The 14,272-nt window shown below is 54.9% G+C and overlaps 1 protein-coding gene across 2 annotated transcripts in view; it reads right to left on the reverse strand.

Moving 5' to 3' along the window:
* Window positions 1-3,010: 3,010 nt before the first annotated feature.
* SCARA3 (scavenger receptor class A member 3) overlaps window positions 3,011-14,272 on the reverse strand; it is a 42,607-nt gene continuing 31,345 nt past the window's right edge. For both annotated transcript variants that reach the window (XM_002709303.5, XM_070068270.1), the window contains one exon: window positions 3,011-4,730. In XM_002709303.5, coding sequence (XP_002709349.3) covers window positions 4,279-4,730 — 452 coding nt within the window. In that variant the 3' untranslated portion in view covers window positions 3,011-4,278. The remainder of the gene's footprint in view (window positions 4,731-14,272) is intronic.

A 14,272-nucleotide genomic window follows, 5' to 3' on the forward strand; every position in this document is an offset into this window, starting at 1 on the left:
CCCTAACTCCAGTGTAACTGCATCTGGAGATAAGATCTTTAGGAGGTAATTAAGGCTAAATGTCCTACGGGTGGCCCTAGTGCAAGAAGACCTGGCCTTATAAGACTGGGCCATGTGAGGACCCAGCAAGAAGGTAGCTAAGGGTAAACCAGGAAGAGCCAGCACCTTGGTCTTGAACTTTCCGGCCTAACAGCTGTCAGCAAAGAAACTTGCGTTGCACCAGCCATGCAATCGGTGGTGACAGAGCAGACTGGTCGCCCAGGAGTCGGCCAAGTGCATGCCCTCAGCAACTTCAAGGGCAGGCGGGCAGGTGGGCAGGCAATAAAACCACAGAATGGTTCGGTGGTTTGCCCAAGGCTGTCTAAAAACTCAGTATCTCTGTGACTTTGGGCAATTGATTAATCTCTCCAAACCTCAGCTTCCCCATCTGTAAAGCGGTGATGATAATAGCAGCTGCGTAAGTTGAGGTGCGGATTAAATGAGCTACTCTAAGAACAGTACTCACAGCCGGTATCAGGCCACACAGTCATCGCCCCTCCAGGGGGTTCAGCTAGTACTGCTGTTATTCTCTCATTCCTAAATTGCCCACCACAGATTTCACTGCCAGTTTCACCTGTAGTTATTCTCGCTCTCATGTCTCCAATGTTACCACGCATCCTCCCTTCCCTCTACAGTCACCGCTCATTGGATTGGGGTAGACCCTTGACCCGAGGGTCTCGTCCTCAGATCGCTGTGTTAACAATTGGGAATTGGCTGAGGTCACAGGCGGTGAGTGGTGGCCCCGAGGCCTTGCACAAGCAGAGGGTGCTGATCAGTGACAAAGAGGCATGGCGGGGGGAGGGGGGAGCTCCGTGGCCCCCGAGGCACGGAAGAGAGAGCTGCCCGTGGACTGGAGGAAGGGGAGCAGCCTCGGGATGCTGCAGCTCTCCACACCCCGCAGCCCTGAGGCCGACGTCACTGCCTGTCGCCCTGCTTTCCCCTGCTGCTTCCCTACATGAATGCCGCCACCCGGTCTCCTTGCTGGAGCTCGATGGGACTCCTGTGATCGCACGGGTGGCCTTCATTGTGTCTGCTTCCACCCGCGCCCTTACATCCAGCGGGTCCCCCAGTCCACACAGCCAGGGGCTAGTTGTGGCAATTTGGGGCGATACACGAGTTTTTGTTTTTGCTTGTATGATCTCAAATCTATTGGTTTTGATCCAGGTAGCCCTGACTCACATTCCAGTCCCAGAGAGCCCTTGGAATTGATCCCGGATGTCACTTTTCTGGATTTTGACTCCCAGACATTTGGCTTTTCCTTCTGCTGGCCTGGCTTAGCTGTCAGTCACCCTGGACCGTGAGCAGTTTCCTGCAGATTTGTTTGGGGCCCCAGACTCTGAACTGAGCCTGCTGGCACGTTCTGCCTGCCTCCTCCAGAGTTCATCATCTCTGTGCCACCACTCAAGGGCCACCCTCCTTGACCTGCCCAGCTTCCCCTGTCAGACTTGCCCAGGACTCCAACCTCCTGGGTCTGCTTCCTGCCTGGCTGTGGGCGGAACCCCAGCTTTTACTGCGTGCTGCTCTCCCCTAGGAGAGGTCGGTCTCCAAAAGGGGGCTCCAGGTCTCATTTGGCCTGTAGTCCCACAGCACCTAACGCATCGCCCCACACATCTCAGCAGCTGGGGGGAGGAGGGACTTCATGACACTCACTAAATGGTTGAGGAAGTGGTCAGGCCCCTCTACCAATGTCTCATTTGCCCCATCCTCATTCTTCTATGCTTTGCTCTCTTCCTCTACTTTGTCTCTCCCTCCTCTCCCCATATGAAGCAAACCAGGGCCCAGGGCTTGTACAAGGCTATGTTTTACTAGTGAGTGAGATAAGTATATCTTAAAAGTCTTTCTCAGCCGGCGCTGTGGCTCAATAGGCTAATCCTCCACCTTGCGGCGCCGGCACACCGGGTTCTAGTCCCGGTCAGGGCACCGGATTCTGTCCCAGTTGCCCCTCTTCCAGGCCAGCTCTCTGCTGTGGCCCGGGAGTGCAGTGGAGGATGGCCCAAGTGTTTGGGCCCTGCACCCCATGGGAGACCAGGAGAAGCACCTGGCTCCTGGCTTCGGATCAGCGCGGTGCGTGGCCGCAGTGCGCCGGCCGCGGCGGCCATTGGAGGGTGAACCAACAGCAAAAGGAAGACCTTTCTCTCTGTCTCTCTCTCTCACTGTCCACTCTGCCTGTCAAAGAAAAAAAAAAGTCTTTCTGGAGGAACCGGTGCTGTGGCTTAGAGGGTTGAAGCCCCGGCCTACAGTGCTGGCATCCCATATGGGTGCCGGTTCAAGTCCCAGCTGCTCCACTTCTAATCCAGCTCCCCCTAATGCACCTGGGAAAGCAGTGGAAGATGGCTCAAGTCTTAGGGCCCCTCCACCTATGTGGGAGACCCAGAGGAAGCTACTGGCTTTGGATTGGCTCAGCTCCAGCTGTTGCAGCCATTTAGGGAGTGAACCAGCGGATGGAAGACCTTTCTCTCTCTCTGTAACTCTGTGTTTCAAATATCTAAATATATCCTTAAAAAAATCATTCCACAAAAAAAAGTCTGTCTGAGCCTAGGCTGATTCCCAGGGGACCCGGCTCTCTGTCCCTGTAGACCCACTGAGCCAGGCCCTTGGGGAGATGGGTCTGGCCAGGTCTCTTCCCTCTTTCCTGTTCTGTCAGAGACAGAGGGAGGCAGGAGGTGTCCCTCAGGGGGACCCAGGCCTATTACCTTCTCCAATCTCGTTTCAGTCAAAGAGCTACAGGGCCACACTGGAAGCCTCATGGGGCTCGTGGTCGGCGAGCCCCTCGGAACCTTGGGGTCCTTGGCCTTGCCGTGAGTGACTGCAGGCCGACTCCTGGCAGAGCTCTGTGTTTCTGGGTTTAGACCCAGCCTCCACGCAGGACTGAACATCAGGGGGACCCTGGTCACTGCTTCCCCTTAAAGGGCAACACCCGTGGAGCCCTGAAGGCACCAGCCCGGGCACAAAGGACTAGAAGACACCTCCCTCCTGGAAACAGCTCTTTACTGAGTTGGTAATACTATGTCGCATGATATTATCGTGTGTAGACTGGAGAATTACACCGCAGTGGGAGGGGCAGGGAGTGCAAACCAGTTGCACATCCGTGACAGGAAGGTGGCAGAGAGGCTTTGAACAGGGAAAGGGCTGGTCTCTGAGTCCGTGTTGGGGAGGAGATGGCTCTGTGCCTCCATCCCAGGGGTGAGCTTCCCGTGGAGGCTGGCCAACGGGAGGCCTGCATCCTGCCAGAGTACATTCCCAGTACCAGTGTGCGGCAGAGGTCTTGGGAGAGGCGGGGGGTGATGTCCAAGTGAGCTTCCTGTGGCTGCGCAGGCCCTTCATACGCCTAGCCCAGCTCGCTGCTCCTACAGAGAAGGCGCCGTGTGGTGAGGTCCGTAGGCGGCTGTGGGCAACAGGAGAGCTGCCCTGGTCCCTGGGCCTGCCCTTCTGTAGCCTGGTGGTCTCCTGCTGGGGAGGCGGCAAGGGAGGCCTTTGCAGGGAGAACCTCCAGGCTCCCCTCTGCTTCCTGCTTCTGCAGCCTTCCCTGGTGCCGGGCATCACTGTGGCAGAATGTTCCAGAACCTGAGAGTCTCCCTGGGTTGATGACACTCCTGCATGGATTCTTCTTGGGCCACTCCTGAGATGCAGAAGCAAGGAGGAAGCGAGACATTTTCTGGACACGTGAAAAAGAAAATGTTGGCTGTGTCCAGGGCCCTGTGGGCGGGATGAAAACACCAGATCCGGCAGAGTCCCACTGCCTGTGTGAGTGGGGCAGCTCCCTGAGGGCTCTGTTCCCACGACTGTGGGGAGGGTCTTGCAGACGCCAAGCTCACCTTGACCTTGGAATTATAACTCTCAGGTTCCACCCTGCAAGGTTTTCTCAACCTTGGGGAGCCCCAGGTCGGGATGGGTGTGGCGATGCTGGCACCATTCAGAGACAGATTCCCGAGGTAGCCACCTCCCTGGCAGGCTCAGTCACAGGACAGGGGGTTGTCGGCCCTCTCCTCCTGCCCAGCCAGGGAAACCCAGTTGGCCCCCTGGCCAGCAGGGAAATGTGCGTGTGTGTGTGTGCGTGTGTGTGCATGTGTAGGGGGCACTTTCCTATGGTAGCATCACTATGCATGAGCCCAACGCTGCAGGATCAGCCCTGGGGGACCCCTCCAGCTGTCTGTAGGTGAGGGGTGAGGCTTTCTGGGGAGCTCGCATTGCCCTGAGCTGTTCCCCTTTGATGTGGCAATGTCTGGGCTGCAGACCTCCTCAGTAGGGGCTCTGGCTTCCTGGTGGGCCTGGGGGCCCAGGAAGGCCAGGGGGACCCTGGATCCCCGGCTCACCCTTGGGTCCCGTGGCCCCCCGCTGGCCTGGTGACCCTGTCTTCCCTGCGATCCCTGGCTTTCCTTGAGGCCCTGAGGGCCCCGGAGACCCTGGGGGTCCCTCTGGCCCTGGGGGCCCCACATCCCCTTTGGGGCCTGGCTGTCCCCTTGGCCCTCCAGTCCCAAAGCTGCCTTTTGAGCCTTTGAGGCCTGGAAAACCTCGAGGACCAACTGGTCCCCTTTCTCCCACGGGTCCTGCCTCCCCAGGCTGCCCCTGAGGCCCCTGGGGCCCAGGGGGGCCCAAGCCACCAGTGTCTCCTTTGGGTCCTCTGCTGCCAGCAGGCCCTTTCACACCCACGTCTCCTTTGAGTCCTCTTGGTCCTGGAGGGCCGGGGGCACCTAGGATGAAAGAGAAGAGGGGAGGAGTCAGTCAGCACGGGGCAGCCCTCCCAAGGCTCGCCCATGGACACGGCGGGCACAGCACCAGCCTGGGCGTCAGGCAAAAGAACCCAGGTGGGCTTCTCGGGGGAAGGGGTTGTGAATGCCAGGAGCTGACAGCCCTCTAAGTTGCCATTTCCAGTTCTGCGACACCAGGGTCCTTTTGTGCTGGTGACTGACACCCTCTGCTCCCGAGCTCCCCATCTTCTGCTGTGTTCCTCCTGTGTCCCTTCCTGGAGTGTTTCTTACAGTGGAACAGAGGCAGTGGACACCATCCTCCATTATGACCTAAACTGGAAACCAGAGCCCAGCCGGTCAGGCCCTCCAGAGCCAATGAAAACCTCCCGGTCCCTTCCCTGCCATTGCCAGCCCGTGCCCACCTCCTGCCACGGGGATGTGGCTCTGCAGCGGCTCGGTGGCCCACCAGCAGCAGAGGCTAGGGTTTCGTGGTTGGGGTGGTGAGGAGGTGGGGGCTGGGGGCAGCGGCCAGCAGGTGTTGGCAGCAGCCTGGCCTCAGAGAAACCAGGAGGCAGGACCTACCCGTTGGTCCCCAGTGGGCCGCTGGCAGGGTGGCAGCCAGAATGACAGGCACAGGCGGCTGCCCACGCAGGCGCTGCCTCCCCCGGCCTGGCACGCCTTGCTGGGAACTGGCAGAGTCCCAGCGTCTGTCTTCACCCTGACTCGCTCCTGGCACCCGGGTCCGGCTGAGGTTTAGAAAAGCAGAGAGCCATTCAGAGGCAGAGGGGCCCCGCGAGGCTGTGTGGGTGGTGGAGCAACACTGGGCAATTCTCCCCAGAACTCAGGTTTCAGCTGAGAGTTGCATTTAACACAACGGAGACACACGATCGAATAGCACTTAACACACATCAGTGAGTTGCATTTAATACAACTGAGGGTGCTGCACACAACCGCTTCCAAAGGCCTGTGGCCCCAAACTCCTGGGCCTGCTGCTACTCTCCCGCCCCGGCTGGCTGGGCACTCTGCCCCTGCCCCACCCTGCCCCTTGCTGGCAGCTTCTTTGGGAGCCGTGGCGCCCTGGCTCCTCTGTGCCTCACTCGACATGGAGGACTCTCATCCTAGCCAGGATGCCCCTTCCCTGTCCCCAGGCCGGCTGACGTCCCCTGCTCTCTCTTCCTGAGACCTTCCTAGGCCACCATCTTTGGCGGGTGACCTCCCGTCCTTGGCCCCAAGGAACCTAGCAGGCGGCTGTGAGCATTGCCAAGGGCCTCCATGCCCGAGGGCAGGGAGGAATGCCAGAAGGGTCTGCTCGTTCCCATTCCAGCCCGCTCCTCCAGCTCCTCTTTCCCAGACAGCTTGGGGGCATCTTTCCTTGCGTGGGGAAGACGCCCACCTGCTCGCGGATGAGCGCACAGAGGCCTGGGTCACAGCGTCCGCTTCAGGGCCTGGGGACCGCGGCTACTCAGTCCCGAGTCCCTCACTGATGGTGCTGTGGTCGGGCAGGAGACGCCTGTCACCATTGTCAACTGAGGGTCTACTACGTCCCCAGCACTGTCACTGCCTGCCCTCTGCAGCCCACCAACCACGATGCAGAGGGTGGTGACTTGCCAAGGTCACCAACAGTCGGGGGGTAGGGAGGTGGGGGTCAGGACTCCAACCCAGGCCAGAGACGCTCAGAGATCCAGGCTCCTTCCCCTGGCCCCTGCTGCCTCTGCCCCTCGGACACCAAGGGCCCCCCAGCCTCCTACTGTCAGGGTGCTGTCTGCAGAGTGCTGAGGGGGCCCTGGAGAGCGGAAAAGCTGGCTTCCTTAGGGGAGCAGGGCCTCCAGCTGCCCCTTGCACCAGCCATGAGTCATGCCATGGGAGAAGCCAGCCAGCGGGGCTGGGGCTGCCCAAAGGCCAAGTTGACAATGATGGTTGAGTGGTTAGCGTAAGAGGAAAGGACATGACAGAGGCAGCCCGAGGCCCTCTCCAGGACAGGGTGCCAAGGACCCAGACAGCAATGAGTCAGTGGCATCGGGCCAAGCTGAAGGCAGAGAGAGGCAGGGAGGGCTAGCTGCTGCACGGAGCAGAGGTGGGACACTGCCAGCCAAGGAGGAAATGCCAGATGTGGTGGCCGCGGTGCAAGCTGGGAGAGGGGACCAGAGCAGCCTCTGGCCCCGGGGAGGCTCATAATTACTGAGGAAGCCACAGGCTGTAATTGGGCTCTCAGGGCCATTAGGGCTGGCCACAAATGACTGCATGTCTGGGACGAGGAGGGTGGTCTGCTCTGGGGCCTGCACTCAGGTTGGGGGTGGGGTGGGCTGGGCAGATGGGCCCACTTTCTCAGGGTACAGGTGGGAGGGTGCATGGGCAGGAGGCACCTCTGTTGACCTCACAGTCAGAGGCAACCTGCCAGCTTCCCAGGGTAGAAGGACACTGAAATGGAACGGGTGCCTCTTGAGGGACCGGCATGGTGCCATGGGAGACACAGTGACCTGTATACCAGGGACCCTGGGTTCGAGTCCTGGCTCTGGTATTGTGTGCTCAGGCTCCCCTCTGTTTCGTGAGAATCTGGCCCAGATCAGGGACTCTCCGTCTTGCCTGTGGTCACCAGAGGAGCATTGAAAAAATGCCACAGGACTTCCGTTTCTTCTTCAGCCTTATAGCAGGCTAAACCTCCCACTGAGAACAACCAGGATCCTTAGAGAAAAACCAAAACATCTTTCTGAAGGTTTGGAGAGGCACCAAGGGCCGAGATCCCAGGGAGAAGGGGACGCATGGAAGGCAGCCCAACACCCTCTGCTGCTTTTCCTCTCAAGGCATTTGTGGACTGGTAATTGGTCTGGGCAGAGAGCTGAGAGGCCAAACAAAGGCTGCAGCTCTTAGGCTGGGAAACCGAGCAGAGTTCTCAGCAGCTTTGCAGGGCTTGGTAGAGAAAACACCCTTCCCTGCCACCTCCCTGGGTGGTTCTCTTGCCTTGAATGAGAGAAGGGCAGGGCAGCCTGTACTTCCTAGTATTAGTGTATACACTTGTCAACATGCTGCATGCAGGAGCAGGATGGAGGGGGTCCTTATGGAACCCCATGTATGTGAAGTGAGTCCCTTCATATCTTGCTTTCTTGCCAATCTTCAGCTCCCACCCCTTTGTTCACAGTCTCACTTATTCATTCACTGAGCAAACATTCTTGAGTATCTTCTAAGGGGCAACACTCTACTAGGTATGTGCTGCGTAAGACAAGGAGTCTTTCCTACCAAGCATTTGAGCTTTGTGATAATCCCTTGGACAGGATGCCCCTTTATCGTTTACAACCTTTTGTTCACATTGTTCTGTCGCTCCCCCTCTTCATGGAGGAATGACACTAAACCCTGCCTAGGCTTTCTATCCAAGTCACGGCACCATTATGTCACTCCCCCTCTTCGCGGAGGAATGACACAGGGCCCTGCGCTGTTCTTTTGTCTGCTCGGCCCTTCCTGGGTTTGCTGCTGGTTCTTCCCGGGTTGGCTACCGTCCCTTCCACCTCCGTGGAAGGGCGGTGCCCCCTGCCACTTTCCCCACTTCCGTGGGGGAGTGGCACACCGCCAGCCGGCTCTCTCGGGGGCTTCTCGGGGGCTGCTCAGGTGTTCCCCTTAGATGTTCCTGGTGCATGTTGTCTCTCTCCTCCTTTATAGTCCTCTTCTACCAATCCCAACTCTGCTACCCACATGCCGAGCACGCTGCTCTCCTCCAATCAGGAGCAGGATCAGCTCCTGCAGGTCATCACTCAAGTTGGCGAGAGGCAGCTGCGTAGAAGCTGTTTACTCCTCTCCCAGCGCCATATTGTGGGAGAGCAGATGCATAGAATAAGTCTTAATTCCAGTAACTTAGTCTAGTCCGAGTTGCTCCCCACATTGTTCCCATTCATCCTCACCTCTATGCTTGGACTATAAGAAAGCAGATATTAATATTCCTATTTGCAGGTGAGGAACTGAAGTTCAAAGCTGCCAAGACCCTGCCCCAGGTAACTAAGCTAAAAAGTTGTGATGGTTTTTGTATCTCATTCCCAAATGATAGTCCTAGCATAAACACTGTCTAGCATAGACACAGAAATTATCGTGCAGAGTAGCGAGAGAGAAGTATGCTATGAGGGAAGAGAACACTATGGGAGCACCACAGGGTTTCTGTTGAGTAAATGAAGACTTAGGATTAATCAGAGCTGGACGAGAGCTCAGAGAGCAGCTAGTCTCACCCCTCATTTAAAGATGAAAGGAAGCAGAGGCCCAGGAAGATGAAGAGATTCTGCCTAAAGACCCAGAGAAAATTAGAAGCCAGGCTCCTCTCCTGTGCAGTTTCAGAGTTCCAAGTCTTCAATCAGTACTTGGCTGTGGCTGCTCTGTCCTTCTCCCTTTATTCCAGACAGCTCAGCTCAGCTTCAACCAGGGGGAGATCTCGTTGGCAGCCCCAGCGCCAGAGCCTGCCAGCACCTGCCTGTGGAGGAATGAATGAGTGACAAGGTCCCTGAGGAAGGGATATGCATTGTGCTCTCTCTTTCAATGTGAGAGATTTTACATAAGGTGGCTTTAATGACCAGGAGGAATGTTGACAACAGACACAATGTGAAAAGGTGTGGAGGCCAACCCAAGGGTCACATGTCCCTCCAACAGATGTCCCACCTTGCTTTGCGAACTATATTGCAATTAGGATAACAGCAAACTTAAATTTTAGACTGTTAACACTTAGCATGGTTCTCCAGCCAACATTTCCGGTCATATCTCTATCTGCCTCACACCCCACACCTCAGCAGAGAATGTGCTTTTGGTCATCTGCATGTTCTTATTCTCAGTATCTCCTTTCCTGGTAGGCTCTGGATGTGTGCATTTCAGAGTCACGATGAGGGGTTAAGATGTTAAATCATAGTGTGAGCCGGCGCCACGGCTCAATAGGCTAATCCTCCACCTAGCGGCGCCAGCACACCGGGTTCTAGTCCCAGTCGGGGCACCGGATTCTGTCCTGGTTGCCCCCCTTCCAGGCCAGCTCTCTGCTGTGGCCCGGGAGTGCAGTGGAGGATGGCCCAAGTGCTTGGGCCCTGCACCCCATGGGAGACCAGGAGAAGCACCTGGCTCCTGGCTTCGGATCAGCGCGGTGCGCTGGCCGCAGCACGCCAGCCGTGGCGGCCATTGGAGGGTGAACCAACAGCAAAAGGAAGACCTTTCTCTTTGTCTCTCTCACTGTCCACTCTGTCTATCAAAAAAAAAAAAAATCATAGTGTGACCTTGTGCTCATGCCTTAAGCACCCTCCCCACCACCTCAGGTCACCTTCCTATAAAACAGCGACATCAACATCTGTACGATGCTACCTTTTCTATTGTACAAGGGTTGTTGGGAAATACTGAAATGAAACAAAGTGTGTGAATGGGATTTGCCATCAGGGAAGTTTTAGATTTCCCTTGCTCTTAGGTTGAACTCAAGAAACCCATGACATGGGCAGACGATGAACCACAAGAACTATCTACCACGGGAACATTGCAACATAGAGCTCCCATAGATGCATATTTTAGATGAAACACTGTAGGAAAATTTTGGTTACCATGGAAATACTCGTGACAAGGCTTAGTTGCAAAAATAAAATATAACAACAAGCAAACAGGATCTCCTCCTATATATGTGACCAATTAAAGAGAAAAACCAGCCCTAGTTCAGTGATATAAAGTGAGATTTAAAATGCAGTTGACATGGGTATGGGGCTGAAGGGTCAAAGAGAACCAGAGAATCAGAGAGGCTGATTCCAAGTCTGAATTCTGAGGAGAGAACACAGTTGTCTGGACCATGGGGCTCTCAGATCTTTCTCTTAGAGCTCCCTGGGTGATTGGGCCAAGGTGTTTGGGCCCCCAACAGAGACACTGGTTCTAGAACTGCCACATCTCAGTGGCTGCTTATCTTATTCTCCAGAATGAAGATCTCTAAGTTTTCAGGTTTAACATTCTCCCCACGTAGACACACTTTTGTTGGGGAAGAGCACAGGGAACCATCAATTTCCTGGGGTGAAGAAATCCAGCTTAGGAGACTTTGGGATCCTTTTCTAGTAAAACCACAGAGCCGCCTATGGAAAGACAGGGAATACACTGCTAAGGAGGACTAGGACGGAAAGGCAATGGTGTTTGTTGTGGGTTGAGTTTTGTCCCCCAAAACTGTTGAAGTTCTAGCCCCAAGTATCTCAGAATATATCTAGTTAGGAGAAGGACAGTCAGTTAAAATAGGGTCATTAGGACGGACTCTCATCCAGTTGGACTGGAATCCTCATCAAGAGGGGAAATTTGCGGTGCTGCGGCTCACTAGGCTAATCCTCCGCCTTGCGGCGCCGGCACACCGGGTTCTAGTCCCGGTCGGGGCACCGGATTCTGTCCCGGTTGCTCCTCTTCCAGGCCAGCTCTCTGCTGTGGCCCGGGAAGGCAGTGGAGGATGGCCCAAGTGCTTGGGCCCTGCACCCACATGGGAGACCAGGAGAGGCACCTGGCTCCTGCCATCGGATCAGCACGGTGCGCCGGCCACAGCGCGCCAGCCGCGGTGGCCATTGGAGGGTGAAGGCAAAGGAAAGGCAAAGGAAGACCTTTCTCTCTGTCTCTCTCTCTCACTGTCCACTCTGCCTGTCAATAATAATAATAATAATAATAAAGGTTAAAAAAAAAGAGGGGAAATTTGGACACTGAGACACACACAGGGAGGACGATGTGAAGAGACACAGGAAGAAGACGGCGCCCGCAGGAGAAACAAACCCTGCTGAGGCCTTGACCTTGGACTTGCAGCCTCCTGGACTCCCAGGAAATACAGTTCTATTGTGTAAGCCTCCCAGTCTGGGTGCTGCGCTGCGGCAGCCCTGGAAGACCCATCTGGTGGCTCAGAAGAAAATAAGAAGAAGCAGAAGCCACACAGTGTTTCATGTTGATTACAAGAGTGGGTCAAACAAACCCACTTTTGACAGAGAATTGAAGCCGCAGTTGGGAGTGGAGTTGCCCCGGGGAGGAAGAGGTCAGTCCCTGGCTGGGATTTAGTAGGCGAGCACGGGGTCTGGCTAGAGGAGCCGCCCTGGCAGCCCACACCCTCGCTGAGGAGCACACCGCACTCACCCACGTGCTTTCAGAGCAATGAGGCTGTGCGTGACTTTGGGGCAGCTCTCAAGGCAGCTTGGAGCCTTAGACCTGAATGGCCTTGAATGAGCTGTGTCTGTTCCTTGCCAGCTGCATAGCTCAGGGAATCAGGAAGGGCTCTCAGCAATTCGGTTGGGTGACTGACGCATGGACCAAAAAGCAACCCATAGTAAGAGAGTTAGAAATGTGGGAATTGCCTTGGTTTATGAAGAGGAAGCGATTCAAAGACTTACGGCGACTGGAATGCCAGAGTAGACTGGTCCCTGGAGACCTCCTCAGCTACCCTGGCAGGGTACGGAAGACACACCTTTCACCGTGACTTTGAGGAATAAGTTTGTGAGGGGAGCCCTGGCATCCTGGGTTGGGGGGCTCGTGGTTGCTCTTCTCTGTAGGCCAGACCTTACAGTGGGGACTGCTTTCACTGATGGGGAAACTAAATCGCAGTGAAAGCAGCTGGGCCCCGGGGGGCAGCCCTAAGTGGTGGCAACGGCAGGTGGGTGTGCTTACCATAAGGGACAGCAGAGTGAGAGCAGCAATCAAAACAGTTTGCCTGTCAAGGCCTGTGGCCCTGGCTGATTTACCATGGTGTTCCTCAACGTGAAATAAGATAGGGAACCTACAGAATTCTTACTTGATCTGTATAAACAGAGATTCTACGTAACAAAAATCTAAACTTGAATCATAAAAAGACAACCATGCCCCTCAGTCAATTCCCAAACCTGAGTCAGTTTATAGAACCAGAACCCCGGAATGAAGGGGAGACAGAATCCTCCTGAGAGAAGACTCCAATGAATGGCGTTAATATTTATAACGTTAATCTGACAGCTTACCCAAAATAACATATGGTCTTTTATTAATTAGAGTGTACATTGGAGAAAGGAAATTAATCAGAACTTTTGGGGACCAGTGCACCTGGATCTGAACTGATTCTCATTCTAGGAGACCTAAAACATCACTATGGCCCTCCGGTTATCAGTAGGGGCTTATGGAGGTCAGATGATCAATGGAGCTTAGCTCAGCTACAACTTGCAGCAGATCCAGTGGGTCCCTGAACCCATGTTAGGGTTATTCCCCCAGTACCAGAGTGCATAATTGGAACAGATACCCTTCGCAGTTGGTACAACCTCCACGTTGGTTTCCAGACCTGTGGAGTGAGGGCTATTATGATGGGAAAGCCCAACTGGAAGCCACACTTAGGAACACAGTAAACCAAAGCAATCCTGCACCGCCAGGGGCCTTGCAGAGATTAGTGCCACATCAGGGACTTGAAAGATGTAGGGTGGTGATGCCCACCACATCCCCACTCAGGTCACCCATGTGGCTGGTGGACACATGATTGAATCCTGAAGAATGATGGTGGATTATTAGAAGCTTAACGAGGGAGTGACTCCAACCGTAGCTGCTGTTTCATTGCTTGGGCAAATTAAGATATTCCCTGGGACCTGGTTTGCAGCTATTGATCAGTAAATGTTTTTACTGCCACACCTGTCACTAAAGACTGCTGGGAGCCATCTGCTGCAGGCTGGCAAGGCTGAAATGCACCGACTGCCCTTCCTCAGAGGAATGGCCGTTCTCGAGCCTTACGTCGTAATGTCGCCCCCAGAGCTCTTGATCACTTTCCTCTTCCCCGGGAGATCACACTGAGCTATTACATGGATTACACTATGCTGATTGGACCTGCTGAGCAAGAAGTAGCAACCATGAACTTACTGGTAAGCAAGGTATCTGTCAGAAGGTGGGAGATAAGTCTGATGAAAGCTCAGGGAGCTTCAATCTCAGTGATGTGCCCAGGCAGCACAGGCACATCAAGATGTCCTTCCTAAGGTGAAGGACAGGTGGCTGCAGCCAGAAAGGAGGCGCAGTACCTGGTTGTTACTTGGCCTTAGCAGAGACCTCAGCCAGCCATTATGAACTGGATGTTAGCTGACACACAGCGCATCAATTTGGGCCTATACAGTAGTACTCCATCATCAAATGAAAGTGGGTATATATGTGATAGGGCCTGAGCAGGCCTTGAAGGCGCAAGTACATGAAGAAGTGGCCCAAATGTCCATAGTCCTCACTCTTATTATGCTATCTTTTCTTTCCCAGCTTCTACCTAGAGCCTCATGAAAAGCTGACAGGGGAAGAGAAAAGTTGGATCTGGTTTATAGATGGTTTGGCACCACATGCAGGCACCACACAAAGTGGACACCTGCAGTGCCACAGCCCATTTCTGCGACATCAGTGGTGTAGGAAAATGCTAGTGGGAAGAAGTCTGGGCAATGCACTTGGCTTTTCACTTGCTTTGGAAGGAGAAATGATCATTAGTGCTATTATATACTGACTCATGGACTGTGGCCATGGCTTGGATGGTCAGGGACTTGGAAGGAACACGACTGGAAAAGTGGTGACAAGGAAATCTGGGCAAGAAGTATAGGGATAGATCTCTACGAATGGGT

Source organism: Oryctolagus cuniculus, chromosome 2, assembly GCF_964237555.1.
Source record: "Oryctolagus cuniculus chromosome 2, mOryCun1.1, whole genome shotgun sequence".
NCBI lineage: Eukaryota > Metazoa > Chordata > Mammalia > Lagomorpha > Leporidae > Oryctolagus > Oryctolagus cuniculus.